Below are 19821 nucleotides of genomic sequence, written 5' to 3'. Positions count from 1 at the left end.
GGAGTACTTGTACATATGTAATTCCAACGGGGATGATGTGATTGCGAAAAGCCCGAAATATATTCTACCCCACGCGCTGGAACGTGGGGAGTTTGGGCCCTCGCGCAAGCCAAGCCAAGTCGCAAGCGCGCGAGTCAGAGTCTCTCCAGCGTATATGATATTCCTGCTGCAAGCAATGCTTAGCATCTGCCTGGGACAAGTCGGGGTGAGGCTCCCGCCAAGAGACGCCGTTCTGGGGGTGCTTGGCAGTACGTGCTTGGGGACGGCCGTGGGCTTGAAATTGGTTGGCATGGAAGCTTATGTGGACTTCTTCGACTGCAAGCCGTCCTCGGCCAACTTCCGCCCAAAATCATCCGACCAGAAGAAGTGACGTCTGTGCCGCTCAACTCGACATCTGGTGCCGCCGCTGGCTGCTCGGGATCGGCCATGCTGGAACGTCGTGTGTAGGATGGGATGGGATGGGATGGGATGGGATGGGATGGGATGCCTTCTGGGATGGCCAACGACCCGAGGCAAGAACTGGGAATGCGACTCTGTGACTCCTCTGCAGAAGCCGTCTGAAGCCCTCTGCTGTTCTGCGCAGAAGGTTGCGGAGTCGCCCCGCAGTCGCGAGTCGCCGGTGGATCGGGATCCAGCAAGCTACCACGGACTCGCCGAGAAAGCACCGCTCTGTGGGAAACCTTTACACAAGTACCATTATCCAGAACAGGGCCGTGGTTATTGTATGACACGAGACTACCATGAACAGCCTAGTGTCTCGTCGCCTTCGCTTCCGGCCTGCTAACCTAGGGGGCGACATGGCTTCACCAGCCCATCCAGCCCATCCCGTCTTTGCCTGCGAGCCTGCCAAACATGCCGGCCTGCCATGCTACCACCAGAAACGCTACGAAACATAACGTACCATTCATCTGGACAGGCCCCGCCCCATCTCGTCATGGACAGGCCCTGCTCTCCTCGGGCGAACACAGCAAGGATATCACTCACTCAACATTCCTGTCTCTCCTCTCCCTGCATGCCTACTGCTTGCGAGGTGGAGAGCTACGATCATGTTCACCGACTCGCTATGTACCAGTCCCGTGGGGTTCCAGCCGCCTAACGCTCGCGAAACTGTTGCAGGGTCCAAATCTGTATCTGATGGAGGGGGAGGCGCGATCTAGGAGGCGCGGCCGATGATCTGGCTCCCGAGAACGGGATATTAAGAGCCCTCGCCCTTCCCAGAGTTCTGCCTTCCAGTCCTCTCCCTCTTCTGCATCACCCAGCATCCCAAGACGTTACTCATCCGCCGTCGAAGATGCCTCACTTCGGACTTACTGGCGCCGCCCTGGCGCGGATGCAGACGGCTCTCATCGTCGCCCCCGCCTTCATCCTCTTTGGCTACAACCAAGCAGGCCTCGGCGGTCTACTCACCGAATCCGACTGGGTGAAGACCTTTCCTGAAATCGATACCGTCCACGCCAAGGGGGCCGAGAAGTCTGCCAAGTCTACGATTCAGGGAGTGGTCGTCGCCGTCTTCGTTATAGGCGCCCTCTTCGGCTCGCTCTCTTGCTCTTGGTCCGGGGACCGCTTTGGCCGCCGCAATGTCATCTTCTTCGCTGCCGTCTGCACCTTGATCGGTGAGATCCTCGAAGCCTCGTCCTTCGGCCTCGCCCAGTTCATTGTCGGTCGAATCATCATCGGTGCGGGTGTTGGCCAGCTGAGCTCCATCGTGCCGGTATGGCTCAGCGAGACCTCGGGCGCCAAGAACAGAGGCCAGGCCGTCGTCGTGTCTGGCCTCTTCATCTGCCTTGGTTACGTCCTCGAGTCCTGGATCGACCTCGGTTTCTTCGAGTTCAAGGACGGCCCCGTCACGTGGCGACCTCCGATCGCCATCGCCATCTTCTTCTCCTTGGTCCTCATGGCTTCCGTCTACTTCTTCCCCGAGTCCCCCCGTTGGTTGGTCCTGAAGGGCCGTGTGGAAGAGGCACGACCCATTGTGGCCACTTTACGAGGCCACCCGGTGGACTCCATCGAAGTCACATCCGAGATCTCGGGCATCGAGTACTCTCTCGAAGAGACCAGCCGGAGTGCAGTCAAGCTCACCGATATGCTGAAGATGGGTGAGGACAAGCTGGCGTACCGATTCGGTCTCTGTCTCCTTCTCCAGTTCTATCAGCAAATGTCGGGCAGCAACCTCATCAGCGTCTACGCGACTATTTTGTTCCAGAACAACCTCGGCTTGGGCAGCGAGCTCTCTCGCGTGCTTTCTGGCGGCGCTTTGACCTGGAAGTTCCTCGCCTCCTTCGTGGCCTTCTTCACCATCGACCGCTTTGGCCGCCGCGCGCTGTTCATCGTCTCGGGTGTCGGCATGGCCTGCTGCATGGTGTCTCTTGCGGTGGCCACCAGCTTCCCCCTGATAACCGCGCTGCCATGATCGCGGCCGGTTGCTTCATCTACCTCTACAACACCTTCGTCCCGATCGGCTTCCTGGGTGCCAACTTCCTGTACTGCACAGAGATTGCCCCTATTCGACTCCGAGTGGCCATGTCTTCCATTTCTACGGCAAACCACTGGCTTTGGTATGTTCCCACTCGCCCACCCCAACAAAACGCTTCTGTAGATCAAACAAAACTAACCAGTATCCCAGGAACTTTGTTGTCGCTATGGTCACACCTGTCGCCATCAACACGATCGGCTGGCAATACTACATTGTGTTCGCCGTCGTCTCGGCCTGCATCCCCGTCACGGTGTACTTCCTGTTCCCCGAGACCATGGGCCGCAATCTCGAGGAGATTGACATGATGTTCAAGGATGCCCCCTCTATCTGGGCGGCGGTTCAATTCGCCAAGAACCGACCCATCGCCATGCCCCAGGAATACTCATCCTCCAAGGATGAGAAGGCCGACCACGTCGAGTCGGGCTAGGCAGGGCTATGGGCCTGCGGGCGTTCTGTTTCGTCGAGTATAAAAAGACTTAGACAAGATTGGCAAGGCGTATTGGTTTTTCACGATTTTAGGACACAATTGCAGCAATTGTATATATAGCATTTGATAGCCTGCATTCAATGATGAGATAACGAATTCAAGATAAACCTTTCTCAAATCAGGAGGCGTTCGGGGTTGTTTGGTATGCAGTATGCAGTGCAGGCAGGCAGCAGTGCTTGGTAAGATTACCCCACTCGACCGTTATATGCCCTCTCTCCCTCTCTCTCTCTCTCTCCTTGGCGCAAGTCGCTTCGATACTTATACCTCAAGTCGTCTCGACATGTTAAGGAAGATCGAAATCGAGGTCGCCCACAATGACGAGCACAGCAGTGACCAAGACACCCCTCGAGCTTCCGGTCCGGCAGGCCAAAGTCGTGCAAGCCGCCATCGAGCACTGGGCCTCCAACCATAGCCGCCTCATCTCGCCCGAACTGGCAGCGCAACTGCTCGACTCGGTCCAGGTCCGGGGCTTCCCCTGGGACACGTTCGCCAAGTACACCCTGCGACTGGCGGTGCTATGCCTTGCCATCGCCGTCTTCAGCACCTTGTACGAGGGCGCCTTCGCCCGCTTCTGGCGTCGCGTCCGCGATGTGCCTGCGTGGGCTCGCAGTTTGCTCGTAGCGGTCGTAGGATCTACGGTTCATTACTACGCGTACTATCGCCAGCAACAGCAGAACTCGGAGCGAGGGGTTGTGAAAAGAGGCGTCTTTGCGAATGAGGCGCTGCATGGTGTCGGGGCCCTCGCGTTTGCGCTGGCGGCGATTGAGCTTTTGGAGGCGCTGGACAAGGCCTATGCAACTCACACAAGAAAGACCCCCGGTGGCGGTAGTAATCGTCATGACGACCTGAAGTCGCCACCGCCTTACGAAGAGACGCCGAAGGCCAGGGAAGCGAAGTGCAAGAGGCAGGAACAACTAAGGGAACAGGCCATCAACTCGGTCATCTTCCTGTTGGCTTCCATCTACGGCTTGGTGGCCTTGTTGACCGGGTCCAACTTCATCTGGTCTTGCTCCATTGTCGTCACGTCCTACTGGTTTGAGGCGATGACTTGTTACATGTAAGTATCCAGAAAGCATGCCCCGTGAAATGTCGACCTAGATGTGTTTCCATACATATATGCTCAATTGGATGACATTCACAGCTGGGGCGGATACTTCCTCTTTATGAAGTCGCCAAGCCGCTTCGTCGGCCTGGGAGTCGCCACCATCAGCTCGTCGTATCTGATGCGGGAGCACCCGACCACGGCCGCGCTGTGGGCCACAACGCGGATCTGGGGCCTGCTGTTCCTGTTCATCGCGCTCTGGATGCTGTCGCTGGAAGAAGAGCTGTCCTTCTTCTCTACCAGACACGGAGGGCAGCTGCGGCACTTTCTGCACTTCTGCGCTTTCTTCCTCGCCGCGGGCGCGAGCGTCTGGCACGGCCTCCGCTACGACGACACCACGACCAAGGGGTTCGGCCTCGCCTTCCTGGGCATCAGCCTATACACCAAGTTCTGGGAGTTCTGTTGGGGCTGGTACAAGCCCCTGTTTTTCGCCGTGCTCGCGGGTACCTTCGCCATGGTCGGCAAGTTTGCCGAGGAGCTGTGGCATATGCGGGCTCTGGCGCGGCTGGCAGCTTGATAGGATAACGGGTGGGAGACGGGAAAGTCTCGGTAACGCATACGAGGCTCACCAAGGCACAGAAAAGCGGCAGCTTTCGATGGACAAATTCAGACTACACACCGAAGACGAGCGAGGCCAGAGAGAAGAAAGGGAAAGGCGTATTGGAGTGGGACCTGAGTTATTATTGTATTGTAATAGCAGTAGGCACGGGGGCGGTAATCTGGCTGCCGTACGAGATAAATCAACACCCAGATTTATGTATCCAAGTCATCATGACCCATAACCATGCTCCCCAGTTGACCAAGCCGTCCAACAAACACCACTTAGCAGCCCGCAGCACCAGCCGGATCCGATCCGCAAGCGGCCAGGTTATCGGTGTACCCGCGATCCCATGCGAACGAGCAGAGACCCACGTAGCCGCAGCGCCCGGGCACGTTGACGTTGGGGTACCCCTTCTGTCCGGTCGAGGGCGGGGGCTGACGGCCGAGCCGCGCTTCGTGCAGCGGCACGCGCCGGCGGGGCAGTAGTTGTAATGGCAAGCGAACGAGCAGAGGCCGCCGAGGTTGCCGTCGCCCGCGCCCTCGACGCAGGCGTCGCCGGTACTAGGTGGAGGCTGGGCAGGGTCAGTGGTGGTGCTCGGCGGCGGCGGCGCAGCGGTCGTCGTGGTGGGAGGAGGGTTCGTACCTGAGCCGCTGGCGCTGCCAACCCAGGCATTCCAGTTCTCGGCGCGGCCCTTGCAGTCGTTGGTGATGGCCGCGCCCTTCATCTGGGCGACCTGGCCGCCGTTGCGCGAGACGGTGACGACCACGTCGCCGCGGCTGCCGCCGTACGCGACGCTGCCGTGGTAGATGCCCGAGCCGCCGGAGGGGGTGTTGCGCCACGAGACGCCGGAGAGGCTGACGCCACCGACCGAGACGGCGACGTCGGCGGCCGAGTTCAGCAGCGCCGAGAAGAAGATCTTGTCCTGCACAACCTCAGCCGGCGGGTAGGGGGTCTGGTAGTTCTTGTCGTTGGCGACGGTGCCGCCTGTGTCGCAGGCTGTGCCGGGCTGCGTGCGGTACCAGGACACCAGGCCTTCCTGCGCAATGGACGCGGAGCCCGTCTTGTACTTCTGGATGATGTAGGGGAGGAAGGCGCGCCATCCGTCATGGGGCATGCCCTCGGCGTAGTTATAGGGGAGCCGCCGTACCCGAAGACGGGGTACTGGGCCGGGTACAGCGGGCCGATGTAGTGCGACTCGCCGTAGTCGTTCCAGGTGACGATCTCGACGTACTCGGGGTTTACGTCGAGGACCTGCTGCCATCTGTCGTACCACAGATCGTCACCTCGCCAGAGCCGGTTCTTTTTGTAGGTGGGCATGTTGGTGAAGAACCACGGCGACACGGGCATCATGTAGGGCTTGCCGCCCAGCGCGCTGACGTAGTCCTTGTCGACCTGGGAGCTCTTGTCGTGAGCACCCTCGGGCCACGCGTCCCAGCTGAAGAGGCCGTCGACGCCAGGTTGGGCGGCGGCGTCGCTTGCGCCCTTGGAGGAGTAGTCGGGGATGAAGAAGGCGTTGGTGGCGCTCTTGATGGCGGGCCAATCGCCCGTGTTCTGGACGCCCTCGAAGGTGGACACGAGCGGCTGGCCGTTGCGCAGGAAGTAGGCCGACGACGTCTTGTACTGCTTGATGTAGTTGGTGACGTCGCCCGCGTTCCAGGCGCCCCAGCCCTCGTAGTCGAAGGAGAAGAAGAGCTTGAAGTTCTTGCTCTCGGCCGCGGCGAACGCCTTCTGGATCGACGACGGGTTGTTGGCGGTGTCGCCGGCGGCGACGTTCAGCGCGAAGCCATCGATGCCGCTGGTTTTCGCGATCTCGATGTCCTTTTCCCAGTCAGCCTGCGAAAAGCTCGGGACGTTGCCGACCATGTAGTGAGCAAAGACGGCCTTGGCCTCGACGAGGGAGGCGCCCATCAGGGCCGCCAGCACTGGGAGTAGCTGTTGAAGTCTCATCTTTATCCAGCGGGAATGGAGGACCTTGGCGATGTGGTTGCGACTGTGAAGCGAGGAGAAGAAGTCCACGGCACGGTTGCCGAGCCTTCCTTATATACCTCTCAGGCCAAGCAGCGAAGCTCGTACCGGCCCTTATCTCGTCGCAACTGATGATTATGGCGTCCCTCCTTGCGGCAAGGCTCGCCCGAAAACGAGGTATATCCACCCAGCTGAGCTCTTGGGGGCAGAAGGAGGCCGACGACTGAGCCCGGAGTAACAAGCCCTATAGCACCCCGGCAGGGAGTGAATGTGGTTCCTCCGCCGGTCACCACCACCACCACCCTTGTGGGCAGGAACACGATGTGCTTACGACCTTAGTAAGGCCGGCCTGTTGGGGACTTTTCCGACAGCATCCACTGCAGGCCATTCAGTAGCACGACGAAATGGCATTACTGATTGCGGTGAACATGGTATGGGATCAGTCAGCTCCCTTCGTAGAGATGGAGGGGGTGCAGGAAGTGCAGGAAGTGCAGGAGGGCATAAATCTCTGGGGTGGACGGCAAGATTAGTGATGTGCGTCAGCTCCGCCAAGATGCAGGGGTAAGAACCAGGGCAGCCTCCTCAATCAAGTCTAGCTGCGCGGTGCGTCGTCAAGAATAGCAACAGCATCGGGAATAGGGGGATCAGGCACCGGTGCAGCAGTCCGCCTGGACAAGGTTCTTTTCCATCCCGGGAAAGAGGCTGTCATCGAACCAGCTTCTCGTGGCCGGTTCTTGACGATACCTGTCATTGTGTGACCGAAACTGTCTCGTTCTCAGTAAGCGTGTGCAAGCTGTCGTCCACGTCGTTGGTACGAAAGGTGAAGTGGCATGGAACTATTGACCGAATCGTCTGGATTGAGAAAAGAGTCGATGCCAACGGTCCCGTTGTAGCCGGCTGAGGCCCGCACTGGATGCAGAGCTGGAACATTCATCTTTCGAGATGCTCTAATAATAGAAGTGCACATTGGAGGTGCATCAGGTCAGTAATCCGGTTAATCAGGTCACATTCCAATGAGACTGGACGCACTAGTGAACACTTGTCTTAGTATGCTGTGCCGCCCGCTGGGGTAGGGGGTGACTATATCGCGGGGCTTCAAATGAACAGACCAAAGAAAACAACACCCACGCAGGGAATAGAATAGAGACTGTCAAAAAGTACCCGGCTCTAACCATCGATGCCTTTCCGGGGGTGCATCAGAGCAAAAAGAGAAGGTGCTGCTCAGTATGAGGCTTGAACTCATGGCCTTCGCATTACTTACTATACTCAGCTCACGAGAGAGTATATTAGTACGACGCTCTAACCAACTGAGCTAACCGAGCTGCGATGAGATCCGATCGTTGTGACGATCAGTCGGTGTGTTGGTTGTTTGTTGGGGAGCAGAGTGCTTATGGGAGCTTATATAGGGAGGAAGACTCTTTCGTTGGTTGGGGACTTGGACTGGACTTGGTGGGGGACTGGGGCTAGACAGCAGGAGGTTACTTGGTAGGGTGGCTGGTGGCTGGTGTGTAAGTTTCACCGTGCACAGAGTGCTGGTAAGAGTGCTATACTGAGTCGTGCATGTAATGTAGAGAGTGTCAGGGCTATAGCATAGGCAGGATGTTACTATAGCAAACACCGCTTTCGACGAGAGAGCAAGCCTCACTGGTCTCTACAGGATTCTTGGCCACGCCTAACGAATACATCGAACATGTAAGGCTGCAGCAAAATGGAATACCTAGTAACTGGAAGAAGACTGAGATTGAGACGCTCCCAAGTTCGGTACAATGGATACGTGCTGATGCCACACCCAGTGTGTCTTTGTTGATGCCCGCGACCAAAAACACGTTCCTCCGAAGGACTTTCTCCGTGTTATCCAAGAAAAGCAAATCTTGAGCAAAAAGAAGAGCCAAGGACTCCGGAAATTAAGAAGAAAACAAAAAAAGAAACGACGCCTGCAGGATTCGAACCTGCGCTCCCGAAGGAAATTGATGTCGGTATTCGAGTCAATCACGTTAACCACTCCGTCAAAGCGCCCCTGTTATGCTTTCTAAGCACATGCTTGTTGTTGAAAATTGGCTCACTATACTACACTATACCCAGTGTCAATGTGAATCCACCAAAGCGCCAGTTGTCGATCCTTTGTTCATTTAGTCCTTTAACGCAGGATGGCCAAATAGACTTATTCGCTTCGATCATATTCTACGTTTAGTGAGTCTCCGGCATTTCAGTACGTCATGCGCCGAGTCTCATCTCACTAAGTGGTGTTCCTTGCCTGCGACACAACTTCCCACTTGGGCCTGGCTTAGGGGCCACGCGCATTGCTCCTGTTCTGACCCGGGCGGCCTTACTGGCGGCGTCATCTCGTCTAGTTGCATGCACTCAGCAATATGAAGCCGAATCCCTTTTTGGCTGAAGGGTTTGGCCGCCTTGCGCCCCTCCTCCCCTCCACCCTGCGTGCCCGGGCTTGTGGTCTTAGTAGTAGTGGTGTGGGTGAAATCGCAGGCGCCGCCTGTCGTGGTGATGTGGTACGTCGACTTGCGCATCCGGCGGCCCTTTTTGGTCCGGAGCTCGTAGACTGGCTGTGCCGATGTGCCTCTCTCCGACGGCAGGCTCGCGTACCTGAGCAACAAGACGCTGCGGACCGCCTGCGTGGCCCGGAGGATCGAGGGCCATAGCACCGGCATGTTGGTGACCAAGATGGCCACAAAGCTCTCCCGAACTGCCCAGGCGGCTGAAGTGTCGGCATTGTCGTTGGGATCCTGAATTCGAGCTCGTTAGTCCGAGGTTTCTGGTCATCGTCACCATTGGCGTCGACCACGTGGAACATGCGACTTACCTTCAATGCGAGAACGCACCTCAGTATAGCAGCCGTGCCCACGAATATGCCTCCCGAGAACAAAAGGCAGAGCCCAAGCTTCTTGATGGTCTTTAAGCGAGCATTGAGAAGCATCGGCACCGGGATGGCCATCAAGTAAATGTCGGTCACAATGTTCAAAGTCACCGTGACGAGGTAGTTGACGATGGACACCGTGGTCTGGCAGGAATTCGCTGGCTCGGGGTAGATTTGCCAGTTCTTCTCAAAGGGCAAGCCGCAGGAAAAGAGGATGGTCGAAGTGACGGCCGCGTAGGTAATGACCAACAGATAGAAGCCAAGCTGCACACGGCCCCCCAAAGGCTCTAGTCCTTCCGTAAGGCGCAAATAGAATCTGCGACGGAGTCAGCTGCTGGCGGAAGTAAACCTCGAAACAGCTGGTAGCTCTCATGACTGACGCGCACATGGAGCCCTTCGTGGCCCATAGTACAAGTGTATAGCTACACCAGCCCACGATATGCGTCTTTGAACCGTTCACGCTACTGACCGCGTCAGCTGAGTAACGGCGATAGTTAGCAAGCTCGAGATGGCTGCCACAACGACTGACCGTATGCGATATTCTGGGTCACTTGGGGACAGCGTCCTGCGTTCCTCGTCTGTCATAGAGCTGTTTGCTAGGCCGGCCCAGTAATGACTGACCATGTACGCTATCATGGTCTCCATGCTGAAAGCGAACTGCTCAGAAGAAGTCAGACGTCGAGCTCCATGGTTCTCGGTTCGCACATTGCGGGACTGACCGCGGCCAACCACATAAGATAGTCATCGCTCTTGAGGCCCTTCAGGCCCGTGTCGTGAAATCGAGTATAGGTTCGTAAGACAATCACCGTGAGGCCGATCCCAAGCAGCGTAAAAGCCTCGGTGGTGAAAGGGTCCATCAAAGCGGTTGAAGCTGGCACTGGTGTATCGCAGAGGCATGGAGAAAGAACACAAGTAGCCACCAGGAATACATCATTGGCCCCAGCCAGCTTACATGGTGGCAGGGACACACAGATGATATGAGCACATGAGAAACCAACAATCACGATAGGGAACCCAGGCTGGCCACATCAGACCATTCGAGACAACGAACAAAACTCTAAATAGTTGAAACATTTGCCAATATTTGCGTACAACAGGGCGAAACGTGATGTTTCTGGGCCAAGCTCGAGGGTTCATGAGTCGGTCGTCGTGAATCCTGTGTTGTTCAGAGTCTGGGCCAAGCCAATGTTGACAAGCTGTCGAGTCGGGGCCCTACCAGATTACCAAACATAGGCAACCCGGGGCAATGGGGTCCCTTAATAGGAATCAAGCTTCCACGGCCACGTGTGGCTTCTCCGAACTCCATGATTCGAGGCACTCTGCGAAGATCTGCGCCGCCATGCTCTTAGGCGGGATATTCCTCCTGGAACGTGTCTGACAAGAAGGGATGAACGCCGGGTTCACTGTCTCCGGGAATAAGCACCGGCCTGGCTGATGACCAATCGGCCTTACACGGTTAGCTCAAGGTCATCAAACATGTGCATTAAAGCTTGCAGTGGTCCGTAACTCCAGATCCTGAACACTTCGCCTCGATATTCAGGTCGACGCACCAAATGCCAGGAGATGCAGGAAATGGGGCGAGACGCCAAGTCGAACGCGTATCCAGAAGGGAAAGGGTATTTCGAGGGCACGCGCACGCCATCAGACGCATGTCCATTCTTCTTGCTATCTTCACGGGGATACGCTAGTTTCGCAACCTTTTACTGGTCGTAGCACCTGGGACTACTGGCAGCGGCATACTGGCGATAATTGGTAACTGCTGCCTACAAAGTCTCACCAACGAGCTGTTGAAGTTGCGAATGTCGAAAACTGCGAGGCTGCAGATTAACAATGCTTGCCAAGGCCGAGACAAAGTTGGTTCACGCAATTATATGATCAATTTTGGCGAAAACAGCAATGTTGCGATACGCTCACAGATGGGAAGTAGGTATACGATATCTGATAATATTGACTATGAACTTCCCGCCGTAGCTGGACGGACGAGTATATGCGAGCGGCACGACTAGCAGGAAATTCGCTTTTATTATGGCTTCTCAGTGCTATTAGAATAGAGCGATGGCTGCCGCCAAGCACACGATCATGCCGAAAGGAGCAGCGGAGGCGGCGACACCCGCACCGGTAGGCGCAGTGGTCGAGGACGAGGATGAAGACGAAGTCGAGGACGATTCGCCGCCTTGGGGCTTGTCCTCCTTGGGTGCCGGTGCTGTCTTGCCAGTCTCTGCGCTGCCGGCGGTGGTGGTCGAGGCGGCCTCGGTGATGGTGCCGGAACGGACGCCGGTCAGCATGGTGGTGCCGGCGGGGGAGCTGGTCTCGGTGACGAGGCCAGTCTTGACAATGCTCGAGGCGTGGGCGGCGCTCGAGGTCTTGGCCACGCTCGAAACAACACTCGAGGCCTCGGCAGCGGTGGTTGATGCGGCAGACGACGCGGCAGACACGGCAGTCGAAGAGGCCGCAGCCTCGGACCCGAAACCGGGAAGGAAGGTGGGCGTGTAGGATGCAGTGCCCTTGTAGTTGCCGCAGCCTGGCACGTTGGTCTTGGGCGGAGCTCGGCCCCCACCACAATCAAGCAACTCGCATCTGTTGATATGTCAACAAAAAAAACATTCAGTACGTATACGCTGGGCGCTGGACGCCGCCCTGCAGCATGGCCATAACTTACACCTCACCGGTTCCCGGCACATACCAGAGCATGCTGGCCTCGCCCCATTGGTTCTTGGTAGCGGTGGAAATACAGCCGCCAATATCTGTCTTGGCCGCAATGGGGGCAGCAAGGAGTGCTGCCACGAGCAGGGTTTGGACGGAGTGCATGGTGAAGTTGGAAGTCGAATCAAACCCCAGAATGGTAATGAATGTAAGGTAGCCGAAGCAGTGGGTTGATTATCGTACTAATAGGTACTGGTTCGAACGAAACGAATGTGACGGCAAGAAACAGAGGCAAACAACAATGGAAAGCACACGGGCGAGGCCGCCGTCTTTATTGACTTCCCCATTGTTTGCATATCTGCACCACTGGCGGCGGCACAGTCTCATCCCCTAAGATTAAGTACCCTTGCTTGCCTGGCTAGCAGGACGGAGGGCCAGCTTGTATAACTAGCGTGCAAAAAAAGTGCAGCCAGGGGGTACGCCGCGTTCGTCATCTCGTCAGAAGCCTCGCGTACCCGCGGACCGCTATGGGCTTCTGCAATCTCGTGGGCTTTCGGGCTCCCCAGGCACGCCTCAGGCACTCCTCAGGCACTCCTCAGGCGGCTGGTGCACCCGGCAAGCAGGGCAAGACCATCCGTCGCCCCCACTGAGGCCACTGGGAGCCACTGAGAGCCGCTAAGCTTAAATTAACGATTGGGCCAAGCACTAGGAACGCTACAGAGCGCATGAATCACGATCAAAATACCCCGGGCTGTCGGGGACCTCATCGATCCGCCTGGAGGATGTCTGGCACCTGGGGGCTGCCTCGGTGCCAGCATCTGAAGCACAACACTTGATTTAATCTTACAAATCCACACCCGTGTGATATAATCATCCCAGTATCGGAGCATCTTCATCGCTTCGTTGGCATCAGCTAACCTACAAATGAGCCACAGCTTTCCTATTTGGACCTAGACGGTCCGATGGCCCAGCGCGCTGGGGCTTCGAGATGACTTCTGCAATCGCCACTTTCTGGGCCTGGCCACATCGGCTTCCTGGGCTGTGGGCACGCCTCCTGTGGCAATTGCCGGTGCCTACTCACAGCCAGCTGCCTATGACCTATCCCACGAAACCGTCTTGCAAATCACCATACGCCAAATTTGAATGCCACCGCTACGCTTGCTCCAGGGGAAGCAGAGGGTATCATGATGAACGCTACAGTTGGTATAGAAACTGCATTTCGCAAGTAGTCGGTTGGAGATGCTTTCAGTCGTGAGGAAAGCTGTGCTGAGCACACTAGCCGGCCATCGTATTACGTGTCGAAATTGCTGGGTTCGAATACATTCTTCATCCGTTAACATACGCTGAGCACTTCGACCTCGGTGAAATCCTCAAGAGGTTCGCCGAGTCTTGCCCGGAGATCGTATTCGAGACGCATGCCGAGAAGTTGGATCGCAATTGACTTTCCGGACTATGTATAGTAATTGTGTCAATAATTTTCTCCTGGCTTAATGCAACCGACCTCCTGCAAAATCGAGAAATCGTCTTATCACGGGTCGCTTTTTATGAAGATGCCGACGGTCCAGTGTGTGATGACTACTATCTCCGAGAATCACTTTCGAGCGTAAAGGAGAAGAAGGCATGCTAGATTTGGCCATGATCATAGTATTACACCGTATTGCTTTCGTTTTTACATCTATGTACAATACATGGGTCATCTTTTGACGGACGCTTTCCCCCAACACATGACAGTTTACCAAGAGTAATGCTGCCTTTGCGCCGTCACTGGCCGGTTAGGCAGGTGTACCCAAGGCTTAGCCTTGGCTTGCTTGTCCACTCTTTCTTGGTGCTGGCGTATTCTCGTCTTCTCCTCTTTCAGGACAAAGTTGATGTCTGCAAAACGAGTTAGTGACAGCTCAGATCTAATATGATATGGTTAAGGGCAATGGTAACGTACGTGTTGAGGGATGCCACATGGCACTTGAACGTCCACGAGCGTGATACCGAATGCGGTAACCGCGCCAAGGGCCCTTGCCAACCCATGCTTGGTCGACATACAACTGTGTGGGATCGCTGACCTCCATCCACTTGCCGTCCTTGGTCTGGATCTGCTTCGGCTCGGCGAAAGTCTGGCCATTGGCTTTGCCCAGACCCATGCCGCGGCTCACGATGGCCCTATCCCGAGCTTCCTCCAGGTAGTAGACGAGCTGCTTGCCCGTCTTCTTCTTGGTGTAGCGCATCTGGGTGATGGCCTCTTCGATGGGCTTGCCGGCGATCTGGTGGGCCAGGTGCACAAGCTTCTTCATCGAGGTCTCCATGTTCTCGCTCTGGAAGGTCAGGTCCTTCTCGACCAGTCTGATCTGCTGGTCCTTGGACAGCTTCTTGCCGCCGTTGCGCACCATCTGCATGACCTGGCGGCGCTGCCAGCGGACCCGCCAGCGTGGGTCCGGGTCGAGGGCGCGCATCTTGTGCTCTTTGATGTTCGACAGTTCGTAGCCGGCCATGGAGGCCTTGGTTGCGCCCTCGCCTTCAGGCTCGTTGCGGCGCTCGGCGTCCTGGATCTCGTCCTCGAAGATGGAATCACCGCTGGTGCGGTCCGACATGCGCTTGTAGATCTTCTGCTCGTTTTCTCGGCGGGTTAGCTCGAGGCTGAGGGGATCTTGCTTCGGCTTCGAAGACTTGCCCCAGCTGAAGGGGTTCCACGAGGCATGGCGTTTCTGGGTAGATGGTAGGAGGTAGCGGAGATGGAGCGAAGGGCTCGATGTTGTTGCAGACCGGGCTGTGGGCGTTCAAGGCGAGGTTAGTACACCACCGATGCTGGAGCTGCAAGTATGTGAAGGTAGAGGACTGTATGTACCGGTTTGCACCAGCCGCCTGGCCGGCAAGGGAAGACTCATGGCTGCAAGACGGTCAAGTCTCCAATTGTGACGTCCACTCCAACGAATCACTGAATCGAGGGCTGATCGCGAGAATTGATACCCTCAACGTCTAAAATCTAGCTAGGCCCAGCCAGGGATCCAATGCCACATGGTCGGGTGTCGGAGCTTAGCACGCCGAAAAGTGGCCGGGCTTGAATTTGCCCACCCAAATTGATCCTTTGCATCCTTTTGCGCATCAGCCGCACGTGACTTCACACTTCGGCAGCTTGGGGGGGAGGCGGCGCCAGTAGCTCGGTTCTGGTTCTGAGAGCTCCAGTCAATTGAATGAATGGTCGTTCGATTTCCAGCGCGAATAACTTCCCTTTGCAAATTGTACGTCACATACGCAAACGACCTCGGCAAAAACACCAAATCTCCTCTCTACCAATTCAGTCACAATGGCTCCCATCAAGCCCATCACTGGTGTATGTATTCCGACCTCAATGGATCTTATGCGACCCGCCCCGAAGCGCCGGAAGACGACTGACTCTTGATACACAGATGCTCCGACGAGGTCTCGTCTTTGACCTGAGCATTGCCCTCGGTATGTCACCTCAGCACCTGCCGCAGCCCCGTCTCTTCTTCGCGAACCTCGAATTGCCCATCAGACCAACAATCGCTAACCTCAAACCACAGGTCTCGGTGCCGCCATGGGTTCCGTCTTCTGGTACGATTGCTCTCCTTCCAATTGAGTCACACTTTGCCTCTCTTCTACAATCGGAAACCCAGCCAAGCAACATTTACCGAATCACTGCAAAAAAAAGACAACCATCTAACTCGCGATATAGGCACGGTTTCCACATGCCCCGCACCAACGCCCGCGATGCTTTCTACACCCAACTCGAGAAGGACCGCGCCGCTAAGCAGGGTAACTAAGTTTGTCGATGGACGAACGACAGGGTGTGGAGGGGCATTATTATGAGATGGGCGCCCAACGGATATCATGCTGATTCCCTTTGTGTCTGGTTGGAGATAAGTGCATAGACCGGGGTTGGGTTGGCTTCACTGCTTTGCTTTTTCGATGACTCAACCAACCTGTACCATACGAACCCCCGGCAATTCAGACTTGATTGAGCACTATTCGAAATTTGGCATGATTATAATGTGACGTTGTTGAAGGGGTTTGAGAGGGCGGACGTTGTCGGCCTAGGGAAACAGCATCGGGTACTTCGTTCGCAAGGTGATTCTCGATATCATCAACATGAGTGCTGCATATCTTATGTGCCGCCAGAAAAGCTGAACGTACCGCAGGGCTAGAGTCTTAACCGGCCTCACGGATGAGCTCTCACTGCATCTGTCCAACCGAATCTTTTCTCTGGGTAGAGGTAGTTGTATTGGGTGGGCGTGCTATTTGATCCAAGGGAAGGGTGGTTTACCAGGAGACCGTCTCAGCGTCAACCTTCTGGTCTTGCATGCAATGGCTCTGTAGTCGCTTCACTTCTCTATCTCACGGCTGGGAGTTCCCTGATTATGCTGACCCGTATGAGGCTCAACCCTGCGATATGCATGTTTAGCCACCGACCCAGCGCGTACGTAAGTGAGGTATTACAAGCTGCCGTGGCGACTAAAGAGATCAATACTGCCCTAGACATTTGGCCTTCGTTTTGACCTTATTGATTTATTCATCCAACCTGTTTGAGTGGTAATATCGTAGCCCCTTTGCTGGGTAGCATTTGTACAAATTTCCAGCCAACCAAGAAGACAATGTTCGTATATATAGGGCCCCTTAATACCAGGTTTGTTCACTTGTATATCACTATCCGGTATCCCTGGAAGACTGCCACTGATATATATGATTTGCCATCTAACGAGGAGGCACCCTTGTGAATTAACAGTTGTGCGTGTACAAGACCATTTTAAGCTATTCTAGCGTCAGCAGCTCAATATCGATTCGAACCCTTCTTCTACCGAAGCGACAGAATAGGCTCATATATGAAATTCTGAATTGTTTTTGCTGTGATGGTGAAGCTGCTGCCGTATTATCCCAGATTCATATTTCACGCGTTGCCTCGTCGGTCCCTTTTTGCTTTTCCCACTGCGTAGTCTCGACCAGAAAGCTACCCCTTTTGTCTTGACACCTAATAAACCCCGAGTTAGATTTATTCGCCCGAAACTTCTACTATAGGCCTTCTGGGTCTTCTCAAATTTCTTGTCATTGTGTTGGGCACGAGTGGTGTGGGGGTCAAATAGCGCTGCTGTAGAGCGATTCCGCCCACGCTGCAATGACAATCTCCATCATCGATTCATCTTCGTCTCCCAGCCCGTGCAATCCGTTGCCTATGAGAACACGAATCCAAACTTGACATATGAAAAGGGGCGACACAGTCCGAAAACTGATTGATCGACTTACCTCCTGAACCATCTCTGCACGGGCCAACATCTCGCCGGACTGTTGGATATCTCAGGTTGATCAACCTGACATTCGTATTGCAACATACTCAGGAGCGCACATTGCGATAAATCGATATCCTTCTGGCCGCGGTCCAGCTTGCGCTTCTTGCCTGTGTCATTTGTCTGGATCTCCGACTCAAGCGCTGCCGTCGTGAAGGTGCGGCATGGGGGTGTCATCTTAAGCCTTCCTTTGCTACACAGAAAAGGACGAGTGACGTCTTCTGAAGTCGGCCCCAAAAGCAGCTCTTGGTCGACTTTTCTTCGCGCTGCGGAAAACCCAAGGATCGGGGGGGAACTAGGGCAGTGAGCAAGACTCCTGGAATAGGGGTATTATTGTATCGGTTGCAGTCGTGTGTCGATTTGCTGAGGCACGAAGAAGCTTTGGCAATGGACCCCACTGCAGCGAGGCGAGAAGGTGCGAGAATATTGGGCGAGGTCGAAGAAGAAAGTCTAGAACAGGTGAGCTTTTGTAATCCCACACCAGCCCTTGGAAAGTCCTATCCCGTCATCAGATGGTGAGATGTAGATATCGCAGCCTCAAGCATCATTTTGCATCCTATCTTATCTTATCGCCGCTTCATAACATCCAAGCCGCTCTTACACCACCATCCGCTTTACACTACTAATGACACAGTCATGGACATTTATCAGTAGCTGACTGGCTGTAGTTGATCAGCCACTTTCGCACTTCCACCTTGTCTGGCACAAGCTCCAATCGTCCTCAGGGCCTGAATCCTTTGATTCCTTTCCCGTCTCTAGCGACGTTGATTACACGGCATCATCAAATCTCACAAACCTTCCCGCCTCCTTTACTCTCACTCTCAGGGCGCTACCTCCCCTTCATCTACCACCTAGTATCCACCCTGATAGCAGCGCCGCTCAAATACACAGTTACCATTATTGATGTAGACCACCATTTCGACGTTACCCGTCTTCTCTCCGATTCATCAACCAGTCCTAGCACCAGCACCCCTCTTAACGCGACGAACCCAAACTCTTACCCAGCAACGAGAAATGACTTGAAGCACATATACGTCTACCGCCCAGCCCGCGGCGCAAACCAATCACAGATCCGGGCCTCGCTGGCCGCGGCGCGCGAGTACATGCTGTACGCACCCCACGCGAGCCGGAACCGGGCTTGGTGGGGCTCTGTGGTAGTCGGCGGCACGAGCGGCGGGTTTGGAGGGCCTGGGGTGGATGGTCGCGGCGAGAGGTTGGTGGCCGATGTCATAACGAGCTGGAGGGGGTGGCTGCATGTCCAGAGACAGGAAGTCCCGGGGTTCGGCGTGGGGATGAGTGTGGACGAGGCACTTGGTGAGAGGGAGAGGAGAGCAGAGTTGGTGAGAAATAGGGGATGGGAGGCTCGGGCTAGAGAAGGTGTCTATGCATGGGACTATGCCTAACGCTGACCGAAGCCTCACTCACCACTACTTGCAGGTTAGCAGATGATACACCAGACTTGGAAAACCAAGCGGTCTGGCAATTAGCCGTATATCAGAATCCGACGGCCGACAGCTCACAGCATGATGGAAACTTGTGATTAAGTTTCGCTACATGGCAATCCATTCTCATTGTTCCAATGATCCCTGCCAAAGATGGGATGGATGTATGTATATGTATGTAGGTGCCGTGTACGGAGTGTATTGCATACATATCCCCCCTCCTCGGAGGATCTACGACTTCAGAACGGCGCGACTGCGTGCCACCGGGAAGACATGGTGGCACAACCTCCCACAAGAAAGCCATGTATCTTGTAGCCAGTCGCAGTCGTACAAGGGTAGTGGCCTACGTGTACGTGTAGGAGTCCGAATCCGTGATATTGCACAGGTTTTCGTTGTTGTCTGTGGGTACTCGCGCAGGCGTGGAGCAATGGCCCCCACGGAACCAGCCCCTGTGCCATGTCTCACAAGTCGGAGCTAGTATGTAGACGCACACGTACATGGGAATATGTCTTGCCATGGACGCGACGTCTATGATACCTACATAGCATGATCAAACAAACCAGAGTAACAAGTCGCACGCATGGCAAAGTGAGGTGACAGTTTCAGATCTACGAAGCAGCCGTGCCCCAACTGCAGATATGTATGCCTGCATGCATGTGCGCAAGTAGAGACCTGTATCATCGGACCCGACGAAGGAAGCAGATCCCAGTCTAGCCGCCTGACACCATTTTTTCACTTTCGGACGATGATGCGTAGGCAAAGAAAGGAAAGGAATCCGGGATTCTACCATGGTAAGTCGGCGACCTGCCTGTGTGCTTTCTTTTCCCCCTTCCTGCCTCATTTTGTTGTTTGGTTTTCCGGCCCGTCCGGTGGACATGACTATCTTGAATGCCACCCGTAATACCTACAGTTGCAAACCCAACCCCCTCCTTCGTTGATACATAATAAATTGCCGTTTGCTACAGTGCTAATTGGCACTAATTGGCCCCGCTTTACTACCCTACTGCC

General features: G+C 55.3%; 10 protein-coding genes across 10 annotated transcripts; 4 read left to right on the top strand and 6 right to left on the bottom strand.

Annotated features, from left to right (window-relative positions):
• Positions 1 to 64: 64 nt before the first annotated feature.
• On the bottom strand, positions 65 to 799 carry PG998_013870 (uncharacterized protein; the record flags this gene model as incomplete). The annotated part of the gene is made up of 3 exons (XM_066880686.1): positions 65 to 273; positions 338 to 735; positions 786 to 799. 3 exons carry the CDS (start codon positions 797 to 799, stop codon positions 65 to 67), a joined length of 621 nt encoding a protein of 206 aa, XP_066724825.1.
• A 492-nt stretch (positions 800 to 1291) lies between these two features.
• PG998_013869 (Sugar transporter STL1) lies at positions 1292 to 2900 on the top strand (the record flags this gene model as incomplete). Its single annotated transcript, XM_066880685.1, has 3 exons — positions 1292 to 2359; positions 2383 to 2555; positions 2624 to 2900. 3 exons carry the CDS (start codon positions 1292 to 1294, stop codon positions 2898 to 2900), a joined length of 1518 nt encoding a protein of 505 aa, XP_066724824.1.
• A 374-nt stretch (positions 2901 to 3274) lies between these two features.
• PG998_013868 (uncharacterized protein) lies at positions 3275 to 4579 on the top strand (the record flags this gene model as incomplete). The annotated part of the gene is made up of 2 exons (XM_066880684.1): positions 3275 to 4017; positions 4102 to 4579. 2 exons carry the CDS (start codon positions 3275 to 3277, stop codon positions 4577 to 4579), a joined length of 1221 nt encoding a protein of 406 aa, XP_066724823.1.
• Positions 4580 to 4802: 223 nt separating this feature from the next.
• On the bottom strand, positions 4803 to 6550 carry PG998_013867 (uncharacterized protein; the record flags this gene model as incomplete). The annotated part of the gene is made up of 2 exons (XM_066880683.1): positions 4803 to 5672; positions 5759 to 6550. 2 exons carry the CDS (start codon positions 6548 to 6550, stop codon positions 4803 to 4805), a joined length of 1662 nt encoding a protein of 553 aa, XP_066724822.1.
• Positions 6551 to 8796: 2246 nt separating this feature from the next.
• On the bottom strand, positions 8797 to 10297 carry PG998_013866 (uncharacterized protein; the record flags this gene model as incomplete). The annotated part of the gene is made up of 4 exons (XM_066880682.1): positions 8797 to 9309; positions 9387 to 9756; positions 9970 to 10097; positions 10160 to 10297. 4 exons carry the CDS (start codon positions 10295 to 10297, stop codon positions 8797 to 8799), a joined length of 1149 nt encoding a protein of 382 aa, XP_066724821.1.
• Positions 10298 to 11482: 1185 nt separating this feature from the next.
• Positions 11483 to 12248, bottom strand: PG998_013865 (uncharacterized protein; the record flags this gene model as incomplete). Its single annotated transcript, XM_066880681.1, has 2 exons — positions 11483 to 12017; positions 12100 to 12248. 2 exons carry the CDS (start codon positions 12246 to 12248, stop codon positions 11483 to 11485), a joined length of 684 nt encoding a protein of 227 aa, XP_066724820.1.
• Positions 12249 to 13815: 1567 nt separating this feature from the next.
• Positions 13816 to 14959, bottom strand: PG998_013864 (mitochondrial 54S ribosomal protein uL22m; the record flags this gene model as incomplete). The annotated part of the gene is made up of 3 exons (XM_066880680.1): positions 13816 to 13955; positions 14020 to 14841; positions 14920 to 14959. 3 exons carry the CDS (start codon positions 14957 to 14959, stop codon positions 13816 to 13818), a joined length of 1002 nt encoding a protein of 333 aa, XP_066724819.1.
• Positions 14960 to 15248: 289 nt separating this feature from the next.
• PG998_013863 (cytochrome-c oxidase- subunit VIIa) lies at positions 15249 to 15871 on the top strand. Its single transcript, XM_066880679.1, has 4 exons — positions 15249 to 15405; positions 15482 to 15524; positions 15617 to 15647; positions 15769 to 15871. Exons 1-4 carry the CDS (start codon positions 15379 to 15381, stop codon positions 15854 to 15856), a joined length of 189 nt encoding a protein of 62 aa, XP_066724818.1. The 5' UTR covers positions 15249 to 15378; the 3' UTR covers positions 15857 to 15871.
• Positions 15872 to 17162: 1291 nt separating this feature from the next.
• PG998_013862 (uncharacterized protein) lies at positions 17163 to 17548 on the bottom strand (the record flags this gene model as incomplete). Its single annotated transcript, XM_066880678.1, has 2 exons — positions 17163 to 17278; positions 17419 to 17548. The coding sequence occupies 2 exons, from the start codon at positions 17546 to 17548 to the stop codon at positions 17163 to 17165; spliced, it is 246 nt and encodes an 81-aa protein (XP_066724817.1).
• Positions 17549 to 17758: 210 nt separating this feature from the next.
• PG998_013861 (peptidase M43- pregnancy-associated plasma-A) lies at positions 17759 to 18820 on the top strand (the record flags this gene model as incomplete). Its single annotated transcript, XM_066880677.1, has 3 exons — positions 17759 to 17830; positions 18442 to 18711; positions 18809 to 18820. 3 exons carry the CDS (start codon positions 17759 to 17761, stop codon positions 18818 to 18820), a joined length of 354 nt encoding a protein of 117 aa, XP_066724816.1.
• Between the last annotated feature and the right edge of the window lie 1001 nt (positions 18821 to 19821).

This window comes from Apiospora kogelbergensis, assembly GCF_038363985.1.
Source record: "Apiospora kogelbergensis strain CBS 113332 chromosome Unknown utg000009l_segment0_segment0, whole genome shotgun sequence".
In the NCBI taxonomy this organism is placed as follows: Eukaryota; Fungi; Ascomycota; class Sordariomycetes; order Amphisphaeriales; family Apiosporaceae; genus Apiospora; species Apiospora kogelbergensis.
The sequence above is the reverse complement of the archived record's forward strand: the minus strand, read 5'-3'. Positions and strand labels throughout refer to the sequence as shown.

What these genes read in the sequence shown, in the direction of transcription:
- PG998_013863 (XM_066880679.1), top strand. Translation starts at nt 15,379, where the DNA reads ATGGCTCCCATCAAGCCCATCACTGGT. An exon ending in CCATCAAGCCCATCACTGGT is followed by an intron (nt 15,406 to 15,481) that starts GTATGTATTCCG and finishes CTTGATACACAG; the next exon opens with ATGCTCCGACGAGGTCTCGT. An exon ending in TGACCTGAGCATTGCCCTCG is followed by an intron (nt 15,525 to 15,616) that starts GTATGTCACCTC and finishes CTCAAACCACAG; the next exon opens with GTCTCGGTGCCGCCATGGGT.